Consider the following 16,579-nt stretch of genomic DNA (forward strand, 5'->3'; position numbering starts at 1 on the left):
TCGTTGTCGCCCGCCGGAGGAGATAGAGGCAGCGAAGGCGGAACGGCGATACTGGGAAGAACGGCTAAGAGAGCTACAGGAGCCCGAGAGGCAGCAGCAAAAACAAATTGGGGGGGGGGCACATGGGTAGATTGGCTAAGGCGGGTTTAAGACCTGAGCCAACTCCCCGTGCTTACCGTGGGGAGCGAGTGACTGTACAAGCACCGTGTTATGCGGTGGTGCGCAAGGTGTCGCCCATGCGCACTCACAGCCCGGTGTGCTTGGTGCAAGCTCCTCACCGTTGTCGTGCTAAGGTTGGCACTCAGCCAGCTTGGAGTATGCCCACTCAGCATTCCTGCCCTCCAGTGTGCCTCCAGAGCCCAGTACGTCCTGTGCCTGCTCCGCGCACTCTCCCTCCAGTGCGCCACCATAGCCCAGTACATCCTGTGCCTGCTCCTCGCACTCTTCCTCCAGTGCGCCTCCATAGCCCAGTACGTCCTGTGCCTGCTCCGCGCACTCTCCCTCCAGTGCGCCACCATAGCCCAGTACATCCTGTGCCTGCTCCTCGCACTCTTCCTCCAGTGCGCCTCCATAGCCCAGTACGTGCTGTGCCTGCTCCTCACACTCTTCCTCCAGTACGCCTCCCTAGCCCAATACGGCCGGTGCCTGCTTTGAGCACTCGGTCCTCAGTGCCTGTTCCAGCTCCACGAATAAAGCCTCCAGTGATAATCGATGGTCCGAAGCCTGTAGAGATGATCCATGGCACGAAGCCTCTAGTGATGATCCATGGCACGGAGCCTGTAGGGATGTTCCATGGCACGAAGCCTCCAGAGGTAATCCATGGCCCGGAGCCTGTAGGGATAATCCATGGCAAGAAGCCTGTAGGGATTATCCATGGTCCGGAGCCTGTAGGGATAATCCATGGCACAAAGCCTCAGTGATGATCCAGGGCACGGAACCTGTATTGATGATCCAAGGCATGGAACAACGCTCCTCAGTCCGGAGTCTCCAGCGACGCTCCTCAGTCCAGAGCGTCCAGCGACGCTCCTCAGCCTGGAGCCTCCAGTGACGCTCCTCAGTCCGGAGCCTCCAGCGACACTCCCCAGTCCGGAGCCTCCAGAGACACTCCCCAGTCTGGAGCCTTCAACGACGGTCTGCAGCCCCGAGTCTTCAGCGGCGGTCTGCAGCCCAGAGTCTTCAACGGCGGTCTGCAGCCCAGAGTCTTCAACGGCGGTCTGCAGCCCAGAGTCTTCAGCGGCGGTCTGCAGCCCAGAGTCTTCAACGACGGTCTGCAGCCCAGAGCCTTCAACGACGGTCTGCAGCCCAGAGTCTTCAGCGGCGGTCTGCAGCCCAGAGTCTTCAACGGCGGTCTGCAGCCCAGAGTCTTCAACGGCGGTCTGCAGCCCAGAGTCTTCAGCGGCGGTCTGCAGCCCAGAGTCTTCAATGGCGGTCTGCAGCCCAGAGTCTTCAGCGGCGGTCTGCAGCCCAGAGTCTTCAACGACGGTCTGCAGCCCAGAGTCTTCAGCGGCGGTCTGCAGCCCAGAGTCTTCAACGGCGGTCTGCAGCCCAGAGTCTTCAACGGCGGTCTGCAGCCCAGAGTCTTCAGCGGCGGTCTGCAGCCCAGAGTCTTCAACGACGGTCTGCAGCCCAGAGCCTTCAACGACGGTCTGCAGCCCAGAGTCTTCAGCGGCGGTCTGCAGCCCAGAGTCTTCAACGGCGGTCTGCAGCCCAGAGTCTTCAACGGCAGTCTGCAGCCCAGAGTCTTCAATGGCGGTCTGCAGCCCAGAGTCTTCAATGGCGGTCTGCAGCCCAGAGTCTTCAATGGCGGTCTGCAGCCCAGAGTCTTCAGCGGCGGCCTTCAGCCCAGAGTCTTCAGCGGCGGTTGGCGTTCCAGAGCCTCCGGCGATGATCCACAGAAGCGGGGGGATCAGTGGGCGGGGGGGTGCTGCGCCCGGAACCAGAGTCGCCGCCAATTATAGATGCCCACCCGGACCCTCCCCAATAGGTTCAGGGAGGGGGGTACTGTCACGCTCTGACCTAGGAGAGCTGTGTTTTCTCTGTTTAGTTAGGTCAGGGTGTGATAGGTGGGTGGGCATTCTATGTTTTGTGTTCTATGTTTTGGCCGGGTATGGTTTCCAATCAGAGGCAGCTGTCATTTGTTGTCTCTGATTGGAAGCCATACTTAGGCAGCCTGTTTTTCCCTGTGTTTTCGTGAGATCTTGTTTTTGTGCAGCTGTGTTTATGCAGCCCCAGAACGTCACGTTTGTTTCAGTTTCACCTGTTTTCTTGTTTTGTTCGGGTTCACTAATAAAATATGTGGAACTACCGGCACGCTGCGCCTTGGCTGATTTATGACAGGGAATTTGAAGATAGCACTCGTGACACAAGCATTGTGGTGGTTGCATAATGTTATGTGTATGCTTGACATCAGCAATGACTGGGTCGTTCTTCTGTGTAAAAAGAAACAGAATGGAGCAAAATCCTTGAGGAAAACCTGACTTAGTCTGCTTTACACCAGACACTGGGAGAGAAATTCACCTTTCAGCAGGACAATAACCTAAAACACAAGGCCAAATCTACAATGGAATTACTTAACAAGGAGACAGTAAATGTTCCTGAGTGGTCAAGTTACAGTTTTGACTTAAATCTTCTTGAAAATCTATGGTAAGACTTGAAAATTGCTGTCTAGCCATGATCCCGAACACTTTGACAGAGCTTGAAGAATTTTGAAAAGAATAATGGGCAAATATTGAACAATCCAGGTGTGCAAAGCTCTTAGAGACTTACCCAAGAAGACTCACTGCTGTAATCGCTGACAAAAGTGTTCCTGACATGTATTGACAGAGCAGTGAATACTTATCTAATCATGGTTTATTAGTGTTTTATTTTTAAATTATCTTAAAATAATGTTGGAATTTTTCTTCTACTTTGACATTACAGAGTATTTTGTGTAGATTGTTGAAAAGAAATTACAATTGAATCCACTTTGTAACACAATAAAATGTAAAGAAATCCAATAGGACTGAATACTTATGATACGCACTGTATGTAGATATATTTTGTTAAAAAATAACACTATATACTAAATGTAAAAAATGGCTCAACATACCCCACTCTCCCCCAGCAGGTGCTGTAATGCTAATGTGTATAAATTATGTCTGTGAAGATGTGTTTCTATTTTTGTAATGATAATGTATTGGTTTGTTTATTATACGGAATGGGTTATATTCATTCAAATAGATTTTCATGATCGCTTTTGCTGGAAGGGACACAGAGGTCTTTGAAGTTAGACTTCATGTTAATTCCCTAACAAGAAAAACAGTTTCATCTTTCAGCTGAAGCGTGAAGAGGGAACCATGACTGGTCAATAATACTGCTGCCTGCCTGCCCCATCGCCTGCTTGCTTGACTGCTGACACACACTTCCTCCTATTCCTCCTCCTCTTCCTCCTGAGGTGGAAGGGAGGGGAGGGGGGAGGGGACACCTTTGACACTGTCCAAGGCTGTTGACTGACAGAATGGATAGCAGAGTGACCAGTAGTTTACAGTATGAGGATCTGGTCAAAGAGCAGGCTGGTATGAGTCCGTGTTTGGATGCAGTATACTGTGTATTTTGGCTGTACTTATTGTGATGAGTGTATGAATTTGAGTGTGTTTGTATGTATTTTGCTGACAAGGCAACGACAATGTTTAGTGTAGGTGTGGGGTGCTGCCGCAAGCTGACTCATCAGTACAGTCGTGCTCACCCAGGACCCCCCATCCCATCCACACCACCCTCCTCTCCTCTCTCACTCCCCTCTCTTTCAACTGCACAATTATTCTGTCCTACTATATTCACCTGCTTTCTCTTTCTTGCTCTTTCTCGTTCTCGTTCTTGTTCTCGCTCTCTCTCTCTCTCTCGCTCTGTCTCTATCTCTCTCTTTCACTGCAGCATCCTCAGTCTTTATCTCTCTTTGTGATTCGTCAAGCTCTCTGCCCTTTTTTGTGATATATGATACACAGTTTGGCTTCATGCCTAGAGTTCCATTAATTTTGTATGTGGTGATATTGTATTTCTCTCTTTTCTCAATGTGGCTCATATTTTCGATTGGTAGCAGCGGGCATTAATTTAGCCCTAAAGTTTGGCCTCAGTCAGTTTAATGCAGAATCAGTATTTTCACCTGAACTGGCCCCAGAGTTTAAGTGGATGGTAGGATTGGTTTGAAACCTTGCTGCATTTCTACATGAATTGAATTTCAAACATCCCAAATAAGTATTTTCCAACTATACTTACTATAGTTATGATTCAGGGGTGGCAGGTAGCCTAGTGGAGCATTGGGCCAGTAACCGAAAGGTTGTTGGATCGAATCCCAATGTTGACAAAGTAAAAATCTGTCGTTCTGCCCCTGAACAAGGCAGTTAACACATTGTTCCTCGGTAGGCTGTCATTGTAAATAAGAATTTGTTCTTAACTGACTTGCCTAGATAAATAAAGGTCACATTTAAAAACATAGTGTGGAGGACTACAGTTGTCCTGTGAAGATCAAATGTGGTTGTACTGGGATGACACAACAGTGGTACTGTAGGCCTGATTACCAACAATGATGAGTCAGCCTACAGGGAGAATGTGAGGGCCCTGGCGGAGTGGTGCCAGGAAAATAACCTCTCCCTCAACGTCAACAAAACAAAAGAGCTGATTGTGGACTTCAGGAGACAGCAGACGGAGCATGCCCCCATCCCCATCAAGGGGGCTGCAGTGGAGAAGGTGAAAAGCTTCAAGTCCTCTGCGTACACCTCACTGACAATCTGAAATGGTCCGCAACCCCAGGGCTCTCCAGAGGGTTGTGTGGTCTGCCCAACGCATCACTGGGGGCACACTGCCTGCCCTCCAGGACATCTACAGCACCGGGTGTCACAGGAAGGCCAAGAACATTATCAACGACCTCAGCCAGCCAAGCGAAGGCCTGTCACCATCCAGAAGGTGAGGTCAGTACAGGTGCATCAAAGCTGGGACCGAGAGACTGGAAAACAGGTTCTATCTCCAGGCCATCAGACTGTTAAATAGTCACCACTAACCGGCCTCCGCCCAGTACCCTGCACTGAGCTATAGTTACTGTCACTAGCCGGCTACCTGCCCTATGTGCAGTACTTGGTCATGGAACACTGGTCACTTTAATAATGTTAACATACTGTTTTACACACTTCATATGTATATGATGTATTCTAGTCAAGGCCATCCTATTTAACTAATATACTATTCTTCAGATAGTATAGCGCATTGTTGTTCACGTCTAAAAGTTTTTTTTTAAGATATGAAAGTCAGTCAATCAGGAACATTTCAAGAACTTTGAAAGTTTCTTCAAGTGCAGTTGCAAAAACCATCATGCGCTATGATGAAACTGGCTCTCATGAGGACCGCATGAGGACCTTTATTTAACTCGGCAAGTCAGTTAAGAACAAATTCTTATTAACAATGATGGCCTACCAAAAGGCAAAAGGCCTCCTGCAGGGACGGGGCTGGGATTAAAAATGAAATAAAAATATAGGACAAAGCACACATCACGACAAGAGAGACACCACAACACTACATAAAGAGTTACCTCTGCTGCAGAGGATAAGTTACCAGCCTCAGAAATTGCAGCCCAAATAAATGTTTCACAGAGTTCAAGTAACAGACCTTCGTGATCGATATTCTGCAAAGAAACCACTACTAAGGGATAAAGGATAACAAGAAGAAGAGACTTGCTTGGGCCAAGAAACACAAGCAATGGACATTAGACCGGTGGAAATCTGTCCTTTGGTCTGAAGAGTCCAAATATGAGATTTTTGGTTCCAACCGCCGTGTCTTTGTGAGACGCAGAGCTGGTGAACGGATGATCTCTGCATGTGTTTCCCACCATGACACATGGAGGAGGAGGTGTGAGGGTGCTTTGCTGGTGACACTGTTGTGATTTATTCAAGGCACGCTTAACCATTATGGCTACCACAGCATTCTGCAAGCGATACGCCATCCCATCTGGTTTGCCCTTAGTAGGACTATCATTTGTTTTTCAACAGGACAATGACACAACAGGGCTATAAGGGTTATTTGACCAAGAAGGAGGGTGATGGAGTGCTGCATCAGATGACCTGGCCTCCACAATCACCCGACCTAAACCCAAATGAGATGGTTTGGGATGAGTCGGACAGCAGAGTGAAGGAAAAGAAGCCAATAAGTGCTCAGCATATGCGGGAACTCCTTCAAGACTGTTGGAAAAGCATTCCAGGTGAAGCTGGTTGAGAGAATGCCAAGAGTGTGCAAAGTTGTCATCAAGGCAAAGTGTAGCTACTTAGAACAATCTAAAATCTAAAATATATTTTCAATTTGTTTAACACTTTTGGTTACTACATGATTCTATATGTGTTATTGTCATGTCCTGACCAGTAAAGGGGTCAATTGTCATTGTAGTATGGTCAGGGCGTGGTAGGGGGTGTTGTTTTTGTGTGTTTTGGGGTTGGTTTATTTAGAGGGGATTTGGTCTAGTTTTCATTTTCTATGTTCATTTTCTATGTGTGGCCGAGTATGGTTTCCAATCAGAGGCAGGTGTCTTTCGTTGTCTCTGATTGGAAGCCATACTTAGGCAGCCTGTTTTTTCCTTTGGGTTTGTGGGTGGTTGTTTTCTGTATAGCTTGTGTGCCTTACGGAACTGTTTAGTCGTTTGTTTATTTTGTTTGAGTGTTCTCTCTAAATAAAGTAAGAAGATGAGCACTATACCCTCTGCGCCTTGGTCTGTCCCTTACGATGCCTATGACAGAACCACCCACCGAAAGAAGACTAAGCAGTGGGGTAAGGAGCAGGAGAGGTATTTGGAGTCGTGGACGTGGGAGGAGATTTTAGACGGGAAAGGACCCTGGAGGCAGGCTGGGGAGTATCGTCGACCGAGGGAGGAACTGGAGGCAGCGAAGGCAGAGGGGCGCTACTATGAGGCGCTGTATAAGCCAAGAGGCAAGTGCGGGAGGCAGCCCCCCCAAAAATTGGGGGGGGCACACAGGGAGTTGGGCAGAGTCAGGGTGGAGTCCTGAACCAACTCCCCGTCCTTACCGTGGGGAGCGGGTGACGAGGAGAGCACCGAGCTATGCGGAAACGCGCACGGTATCGCCCATACGCATGCACAGTCCAGTGCGGTCAGTACGGGCTCTGCAGCGTTGCCGGGCGAGAGTTGACCGGCAGCCAGGGAGAAGTGCGCCGGCGCAGCGCATCTGGCCGCCAGTGCATCTCCTCGGTCCAGCTTACCCTGCGCCTGCTCTACGCACGGCCACTCTCACTCTCCAGCACAGCCCAGTTCGCCCTGTGCCAGCGCTCCGCCCGTGCCGGGCTACACTGACCATTCAGCCAGGATGGGGTGTGCCAGCCCTGAGCTCCAGACCGCCGGTGCGCCTCCACGGCCCAGTGTGCCCCGTGCCTGCTCTGTGCACCCAGTCTCCTGTAAGTCTCCCCAGTCCGGGGAGACCGGTCCCAGCTCCACGCAGGAGGCCTCCAGCGACGCTCCTCAGGCCGGAGCCTTCAGCGATGCTCCCCAGTCAGGAGCCTCCAGCGACGCTCCTCAGCCCGGGGCCTCCAGCGACGCCTCTCAGCCCGGGACCTCCACCGACGCCTCTCAGCCCGGGGCCTCCAGCAACGCCTATCAGCCCGGGGCCTCCAGCAATGCCTCTCAGCCCGGGGCCTTCAGTGGTGGTCTGCAGCCAAGAGCCTTCAGCGGTGGTCTGCAGCCCAGAGTCTTCAGAACGGGAGCTACGCCCAGAGCCAGAGCCACCTCTGTAGTGGGAGGATTGGCGAAGGGGGGTGTAGCACAGGAACCGTCGTTGACGGTGGTCACCCTCCCTTCCCTCCCTTTAGGTTTGGGGTTGTTTTGTGGATTTTTTTGTTTTGAGGTGCAGTCGGGGTCTGCACCTTTTGTGGGGGGGGGGGGGGGTACTGGTTATTTTCTGTATAGCTTGTGTGCCTTACGGAACTGTTTAGTCATTTGTTTATTTTGTTTGAGTGTTCTCTCTAAATAAAGTAAGAAGATGAGCACTATACCCTCTGCACCTTGGTCTGTCCCTTACGACGCCAATGACAGTTATTTCATAGTTTTGATGTCTTCACTATTATTCTACAATGTAGAAAATAGTAAAAATAACAAAAAACTATGGGTAGGTGTGTCCAAACTTTTGACTGGTACTGTATATACAGTGGGGAGAACAAGTATTTGATACACTGCCAATTTTGCAGGTTTTCCTACTTACAAAGCATGTAGAGGTCTGTCATTTTTATCATAGGTTCACTTCAACTGTGAGAGACGGAATCTAAAACAAAAATCCTGAAAATCCCATTGTATGATTTTTAAGTAATTAATTTGCATTTTATTGCATGACATAAGTATTTGATACATCAGAAAAGCAGAACTTAACATTTGGTACAGAAACCTTTGTTTGCAATTACAGAGATCATACGTTTCCTGTAGTTCTTGACCAGGTTTGCACACACTGCAGCAGGGATTTTGGCCCACTCCTCCATACAGACCTTCTCCAGATCCTTCAGGTTTCGGGGCTGTCGCAGGGCAATACGGACTTTCAGCTCCCTCCAAAGATTTTCTATTGGGTTCAGGTCTGGAGACTGGCTAGGCCACTCCAGGACCTTGAGATGCTTCTTACGGAGCCACTCCTTAGTTGCCCTGGCTGTGGGTTTCGGGTCGTTGTCATGCTGGAAGACCCAGCCACGACCCATCTTCAATGCTCTTACTGAGGGAAGGTGGTTGTTGGCCAAGATCTCGCGATACATGGCCCCATCCATCCTCCCCTCAATATGGTGCAGTCGTCCTGTCCCCTTTGCAGAAAATCATCCCCAAAGAATGATGTTTCCACCTCCATCCTTCACGGTTGGGATGGTGTTCTTGGGGTTGTACTCATCCTTCTTCTTCCTCCAAACACGGCGAGTGGAGTTTAGACCAAAAAGCTCTATTTTTGTCTCATCAGACCACATGACCTTCTCCCATTCCTCCTCTGGATCATCCAGATGGTCATTGGCAAACTTCAGATGAGCCTGGACATGCGCTGGCTGGACATGCGCTGGCTTATTTCCCTCATTAAAATGCAAATCAATTTATAACATTTTTGACATGCGTTTTTCTTGATTTTTTTGTTGTTATCCTGTCTCTCACTGTTCAAATAAACCTACCATTAAAATTATAGACTGATCCTTTCTTTGTCAGTGGGCAAACATACAAAATCAGCAGGGGATCAAATACTTTTTTCCCCCACTGTATATATCTTAATTCCATTATTTTACTTTTTAGATGTGTCTGTATTGTTGTGTATTGTTAGATATTACTGCACTGTTGGAGTTAGCAACACAAGCATTTCACTACACCTGCAATAACATCTGCTAAATATGTGTATGTGACCAATAATAAGTTCAGTTTTGATTAAGTACAGTTCTGTAGTGTGTGATGTGTCATCCCCTCAGTGGTATTCAAGCCCTATAGCTGCTCCCAATGTCACCCCATGTTTTTTGGGGGACTTTATTTAACTAGGCAAGTCAGTTAAGAACAAATTCTTATTTAGAATGATGGCCTACCCCAGCCAATCTCAGACAATGCTGGGCCAATTGTGCACCACTCTATGGGACTCCCAATCACAGCTGGTTGTGATATTGCCTGGATTTGAACCAGAGTCTGTAGTGACACCTCTAGCACCGAGGTGCAGTGCCTTAAACCCCTGCACCACTCGGGAGTCCAGAATGTTTTAGTCTGTTTTTCCCTAGTCACTACTACCTCATTGCATGGTATAGTTGTATCAGTAATGGTTTGGGATAAAGATATAAAGTGCATGGCCAGAGTTAGATAACTAACTTTCATTGATGTGGCTGTTCCTCTCAGACACTCTATAGACTCTTTACAATGCCTCAGCAGCAGCAGCTTACTCTGATCTTTACACTTTTATTCCACAGCTCTGAGTTTAAAAGTCATGTTGCTATTTTGGCTCAATCCCTGACCTCTGCCCTTCCCAGCTGGGACATGTCCCTCTAGCCCACGGGAGGCCCTGCCCTATTGGCTGAGCCTGGCTGTCAATCAGGAGGTGAAGTGCCCTCATTGGTGGAGAGCAGTGGATGACCGGCAGCTACACATGCCCACATTCCAGGGTGCTATAAAAGGTGTGGTAAGAGTTGCTTGGGGCTGTTGGTCTCAGAGTGTGTGTACCATAAGGGAGGGCTGTGTTTCCTGTGTTTGGTAAAAGAACTTAAACATGACTACCGCCCATAAGTTGGTGATCGTCCGTCATGGCGAGAGTGAGTGGAACCAGTACAACAAATTCTGTGGATGGTTTGATGCCGACCTCAGCGAGAAGGGCCTGGAGGAGGCCAAGAGTGGTGCTAAGGCCATCAAGGAGGCTGGCATGAAGTTTGACATCTGCCACACCTCCGTGCTGAAGCGCGCCGTCAAGACCCTGTGGACCATCCTGGAAGGCACAGACCAGATGTGGCTGCCCGTGTACCGCACATGGCGCCTGAACGAGCGCCACTACGGCGGCCTGACAGGTCTTAACAAGGCAGAGACAGCCGAGAAGCATGGAGAGGAGCAGGTCAAGATCTGGCGTCGCTCCTTCGACATCCCCCCTCCCCCAATGGAACACAACCACGCCTACCACAAGATCATCAGTGAGGTAGGAGGAGTGATGTTGGAGTATTGGTGGTGCTAGTACTACACAACCACGCCTACCACAAGATCCTCAGTGAGGTACGAGGAGTGGTGTTGGAGTATTGGTGGTGCTAGTACTACACAACCACGCCTACCACAAGATCCTCAGTGAGGTACGAGGAGTGGTGTTGGAGTATTGGTGGTGCTAGTACTACACAACCACGCCTACCACAAGATCCTCAGTGAGGTAGGAGGAGTGGTGTTGGAGTATTGGTGGTGCTAGTACTACACAACCACGCCTACCACAAGATCCTCAGTGAGGTAGGAGGAGTGGTGTTGGAGTATTGGTGGTGCTAGTACTACACAACCACGCCTACCACAAGATCCTCAGTGAGGTAGGAGGAGTGGTGTTGGAGTATTGGTGGTGCTAGTACTACACAACCACGCCTACCACAAGATCCTCAGTGAGGTAGGAGGAGTGGTGTTGGAGTATTGGTGGTGCTAGTACTACACAAATCACACCTGTGATTCAAGTTTTAAGTGTGTGATTGATGATATAAAATAATAACACCTGACTTTGAAAAGTAAAACGCCCCTAGAATATGCACAAGTTTTACAAGGAAACCAGACAGCATCAGGATCTATGACTTGCTCAGGAGATCCTACAAGACTAAGACCTGCAGGTCTCATTTGAAGTAAAACACCATTGAATGAATGGAACAGCATTGAATTAAATTCTATGACTTCTCATGTATGACTACTTGTATGAGCCTAAACATGGACTGTAAAACTGTAACATGTAACACTTGAGTTACTAAGTAAGCTCTGCCAGGTTTAATTTGCAGACCTCTAGTATGTTACATCAGCACCTGCTGTTGTGAAGATACATTTGAGCAGTGTAACCCAACATGATGATACATTTGAGCAGTGTAACCCAACATGATGATTCATTTGAGCAGTGTAACCCAACATGATGATTCATTTGAGCAGTGTAACCCAACATGATGATTCATTTGAGCAGTGTAACCCAACATGATGATTCATTTGAGCAGTACAACTCAACATGCTGTTCTGTCCTCCCACCAGTCAAGGCGCTACAAGGGCTTGAAGCCCGGTGAGCTGCCCACATGTGAGTCCCTGAAGGACACCATTGCCCGCGCCCTGCCCTACTGGAACGATGTCATCGCACCTGAGATCAAGGCCGGCAAGAACGTCATCATCGCTGCCCACGGCAACAGCCTCCGTGGAATTGTCAAGCACTTAGAGGGTGAGTATTATGGGCTGCTGTGTTAGCTGGACACAGACAGAGAGAGAGGGTGGGAAAGGGAGGGAGAGAGGAGTGGGGAGGACATGGAGAAAGAGTGGTACAACTAACATAGGAGATGACAAACACACAAGGCAGGAGGGAACATGGAAACGCTTGGAAATGAGAGCGAGTACTTGAGGGAAAAGGTTAAAGATAATGTTTCACAAGGCATGTCCAGTATGGCATGGAGTCAAACATCACTCACAACACAGATCTAACAGATGCATAGCCACTGCACAGATTGAAGCAGGGATCTAGCCTCCCTTGAGGTTCTTGAGCGAGCAGCCAAGGAAATGAAAAAAGGGAAGAAGTCCATTTGAGCAGCAGCAAGAGATAAAAAAAAATAGACTGAATGACACTGAACAGGTACATTGGCAAAAATGAAAACTAACATGCACCTGTGCGAAAGAGAGGCTATAATAGAGTAGCAGAGGCACACAAGGTCTTATCTGATGACCTGGAGTCTGCCTGAGCTTGCTAAACATGTCAAGAATCTCGCTGACCAGTTGCATGGGCTTAGTAGCCTCAAATGCAGAGAACTTGCCTACAAATGTGTACATCAAAACAACATTCCTGGTCAAGAAATGGAAGGGTAAGTGATATTGAACAGAGATCTACTGTATATGTTAAGACATACAATATACCACACCCCCATTCCATGAATTAAACTTTGACCTACCAGCACCATCACCCACTGTCACAGGACACCATCAGCCACTGTCACAGGACACCATCACCTAGCGTCACAGGACACCTTCACCCACTTACCCCAAGGCGGCTCAACTTACCACATACCCCGCACAAGCTATGTTTCAAAACTGTTATGTTTACATGAATTCTGATTACACACAACATCCTGAAATATATGTAGATATCCTTGTTAGAAATAATATTATGTTTCCCTTGACGTAGTGATGCTGAATGTAAAAAATGGCTCAATTTACCCCACTCTCCCCTACACTGATGTAGGGGCTGGGTGTACACAGTAAATTTCTAATAGGAGGTTGATTGTTTGTGGGTCACTGAGAATGTAACAGCTGGACCCATAGGCATGGTACATCACAAGCACCCAGTCACATACATAGAGTACACACACACATTCCCAGATTACCAGCAATCTATAAATAACTGTTGCTCTCACCCTAGAGCTCAGACCAACACAGTGGAAAAGGCCATGGGTGCGGTCCCGTTACGGGCACGACCTTTCTGCAGAAAGGTTTTGCATTCTCTAGGAGTGGTGGGACCAGGGTGATGCAGACAGGGTGTCAGAGGGAGAGGGAGAGACACGAGGGCAGAGGGAAGGGTCAGGGAAAGGGCAGAGGGAACAAGCTACTTATTTCCCCCCTGAAAGAGGAGTATGGATGACCTCACCTGTTGAAGGGCACCAAATGTTTATTTTGTAAAGATAGCTGTGTAGTGGGTACTAGCTAAGAAATATACCAGCCTTCAAGGATCTGTACTTAACATCCGTAGAAAGGAGTTCCCCTCCACTGGGAATACACGTCAAATACAGTGCCTAATGTGAATTTCCTTGAACATGAATGATCAGTCTGGATTTCCCACCCTATCCTTCATTCCTAACACGTCTGTCTGTCTGTCTGTCTGTCTGTCTGTCTGTCTGTCTGTCTGTCTGTCTGTCTGTCTGTCTGTCTGTCTGTCTGTCTGTCTGTCTGTCTGTCTGTCTGTCTGTCTGTCTGTCTGTCTGTCTGTCTGTCTGTCTGTCTGTCTGTCTGTCTGTCTGTCTGTCTGTCTGTCTGTCTGTCTGTCTGTCTGTCTGTCTGTCTGTCTGTCTGTCTGTCTGTCTGTCTGTCTGTCTGTCTGTCTGTCTGTCTGTCTGTCTGTCTGTCTGTCTGTCTCAGGCATGTCCGACGCTGCCATCATGGAGTTGAACCTGCCAACAGGTATACCCATCGTGTATGAGCTGGACGTGAATCTGAAGCCGGTCAAGCCCATGGCTTTCCTGGGAGATGCCGAGACCGTGAAGAAGGCCATGGAGGCAGTGGCTGCCCAGGGCAAGGCTAAGAAGTAAGCTAGCCTGGACCCGTCAAGAGGAGGGAGAGAAAGTGACTGTCCCCCCATCCCTTACTATCATCCACCCCCTCCATCTCCCCATTCACCTGCAGTCCATTCCATCCTGGGATAAATGCTCTCTTTGGTTGTGGAAATATGCCCTGTGTAGCCACCTGTATCTGAGAGGGAACATCATAAAACCCAAATATGGTGTGATTGTTCTATAGATCTGTGCAGGTGGTACCGGTACTGCACAAGTCTTGTCCACTCACACAAACACACAGACTCTTGTGGAGTGTCACAGTCCCACTGTAGGATTGGTGAAGCCCTGTGTTAAGGCACCACACTCTGACACAACAAATAAAGAAACCACCTTTTTGTCTACACCGGTTTCTGCTTTTATCCTTCTTCCCCTGGGTTCTGATGTTTTTCCTCCTATTACATTTGAGCCTAATCTTTTTCATCCTCCTCCTCTCTCACTTCCCCTTTTCTCTTCTCTTCTACTCCTCCATTACCTGCTCTTCCTCCTCTCTCTCCATGGGTAATTCAGTGGTATCACGACGGCAGCGGCGGTGCTGTGTAATCTTATCCAGGGGGCAGAGTGTGGCGGGGAGGAGAGAGAGGAGAGGAGGGTCACTGAGTTTGTTTTGGCAGCATTCCCATGGTGCAGGAGCACTTCATCTGACTCTGTCCCTCCCCTCAGTACAGACAGAGCATGCTGGCTCAGGGCCAGGGTCACTTTTAGCAGGGGGTAGGGGAGAGGGTGTGGGTGTGAGGTTGGGTGTGGGTGGATGGATGGGTGTGTAAAGGGGTTTAGGGGTGAGTTACTAAGTCAGTGTGTGTGTGAAGGGGTTTAGGGCGTGAGCTACTAAGTCAGTGTGTGTGTGTGTGTGTGTGTGTGTGAATAGGTTTAGGGCGTGAGCTACTAAGTCAGTGTGTGTGTGTGAAGGGGTTTAGGGGTGAGCTACTAAGTCAGTGTGTGTGTGAAGGGATTTAGGGAGTGAGCTACTAAGTCAGTGTGTGTGTGAAGGGGTTTAGGGGTGAGCTACTAAGTCAGTGTGTGTGTGTGAAGGGGTTTAGGGGTGAGCTACTAAGTCAGTGTGTGTGTGAAGCGGTTTAGGGGTGAGCTACTAAGTCAGTGTGTGTGTGAAGGGGTTTAGGGAGTGAGCTACTAAGTCAGTGTGTGTGTGTGAAGGGATTTAGGGGTGAGCTCCTAAGTCAGTGTGTGTGTGAAGGGGTTTAGGGAGTGAGCTACTAAGTCAGTGTGTGTGTGAAGCGGTTTAGGGGTGAGCTACTAAGTCAGTGTGTGTGTGAAGCGGTTTAGGGAGTGAGCTACTAAGTCAGTGTGTGTGTGAAGGGGTTTAGGGAGTGAGCTACTAAGTCAGTGTGTGTGTGAAGGGGTTTAGGGAGTGAGCTACTAAGTCAGTGTGTGTGTGAAGGGATTTAGGGAGTGAGCTACTAAGTCAGTGTGTGTGTGAAGGGGTTTAGGGAGTGAGCTACTAAGTCAGTGTGTGTGTGTGAAGGGGTTTAGGGAGTGAGCTACTAAGTCAGTGTGTGAAGGGGTTTAGGGAGTAATTTAGGGAGTGAGCTACTAAATCAGTGTGTGTGGTACTTTCATTATGCGTTTACAATAATTATAATTCAAGGCCATCAATAATTACTAAACCCAGACCTTAATGTAACAACATTAATGGACAAATCAACTACCACCTATACTGAGATTTGATGACTGGGTCAGAGAAGGGGGCACTAAAAGGAATTACCTTTAGGTTAGATTGAACACAAATTCTATCAAACCAAGAGCGGGGACAGCAGTAAGATAGCATTTTACACTAACTAGTCTGGATCCCAAACACAAGGTTAGTCTAAAGTGGCTAAATCAAATTATACTCTTAAATTAGAAAGTATTTTATTAAATTCCCAACTACAACCAACTGGTGTTGTAAGGCATTCAGATGTTCTATTTCAATGTCTATAATGTAAGGTCTATAATGTAATCAATCTTGCTTCAAAAATAGGTATTTATATCTAGTCTAATTGCATTGAATAAAATCCTTAATTTAAAGTGAAAATTATTTCATCCAATAATCATATATCAAGCCACAGGACTGTCTTTTCTCACATTTTCAAAGATTAAACAAGGTTATAATGTTGAATGTGTTAGAGTAGGCATAAGCTAAGTGCTACTAACAGTCAAATACAGAGACTGATATTGAAGTAAATACCACTGACCAGAGGAGGCTGGTAGGGGGAGCTATAGGAGGACAGGCTCATTGTAATGTCTGGAATGGCATTAATGGAACGGAGTGAAACGTGGGTTCCATATGTTTGATGTGTTTGATACCATTCCATAAGTTCCAATCCAGGCATTACAATGAGCCCGTCTTCCTATAGCTCCTCCCACCAGCCTCTGTCACAGAAGTTCAATTTATAATCTATAGGAGAGATGAGGGTACCCTCTAGTGGTAAGAATCAATCTTACATCTCAACAGAAGGAGAGTACACAAGTGTTGCCATTTCATGAAATTTCACGATAATGTCCCAAAACCCAATCCAGTAGAGATGGCATTTACCAATATGCATGTTGCACACTGACCTTTTCTTGACCTATGTTCAAGCCACCATCTGATCTTTATCTAATTGAATAAGCC

The 16,579-nt window shown here is 48.0% G+C and overlaps 1 protein-coding gene across 1 annotated transcript; it reads left to right on the forward strand.

Moving 5' to 3' along the window:
* Positions 1 to 10,144: 10,144 nt before the first annotated feature.
* LOC115159629 (phosphoglycerate mutase 2) lies at positions 10,145 to 14,312 on the forward strand. The gene is made up of 3 exons (XM_029709536.1): positions 10,145 to 10,637; positions 11,699 to 11,879; positions 13,778 to 14,312. The coding sequence occupies exons 1-3, from the start codon at positions 10,221 to 10,223 to the stop codon at positions 13,945 to 13,947; spliced, it is 768 nt and encodes a 255-aa protein (XP_029565396.1). The 5' UTR covers positions 10,145 to 10,220; the 3' UTR covers positions 13,948 to 14,312.
* The last annotated feature ends 2,267 nt before the right edge of the window (positions 14,313 to 16,579 follow it).

Source organism: Salmo trutta, chromosome 23, assembly GCF_901001165.1.
Source record: "Salmo trutta chromosome 23, fSalTru1.1, whole genome shotgun sequence".
NCBI classification, from domain to species: Eukaryota; Metazoa; Chordata; class Actinopteri; order Salmoniformes; family Salmonidae; genus Salmo; species Salmo trutta.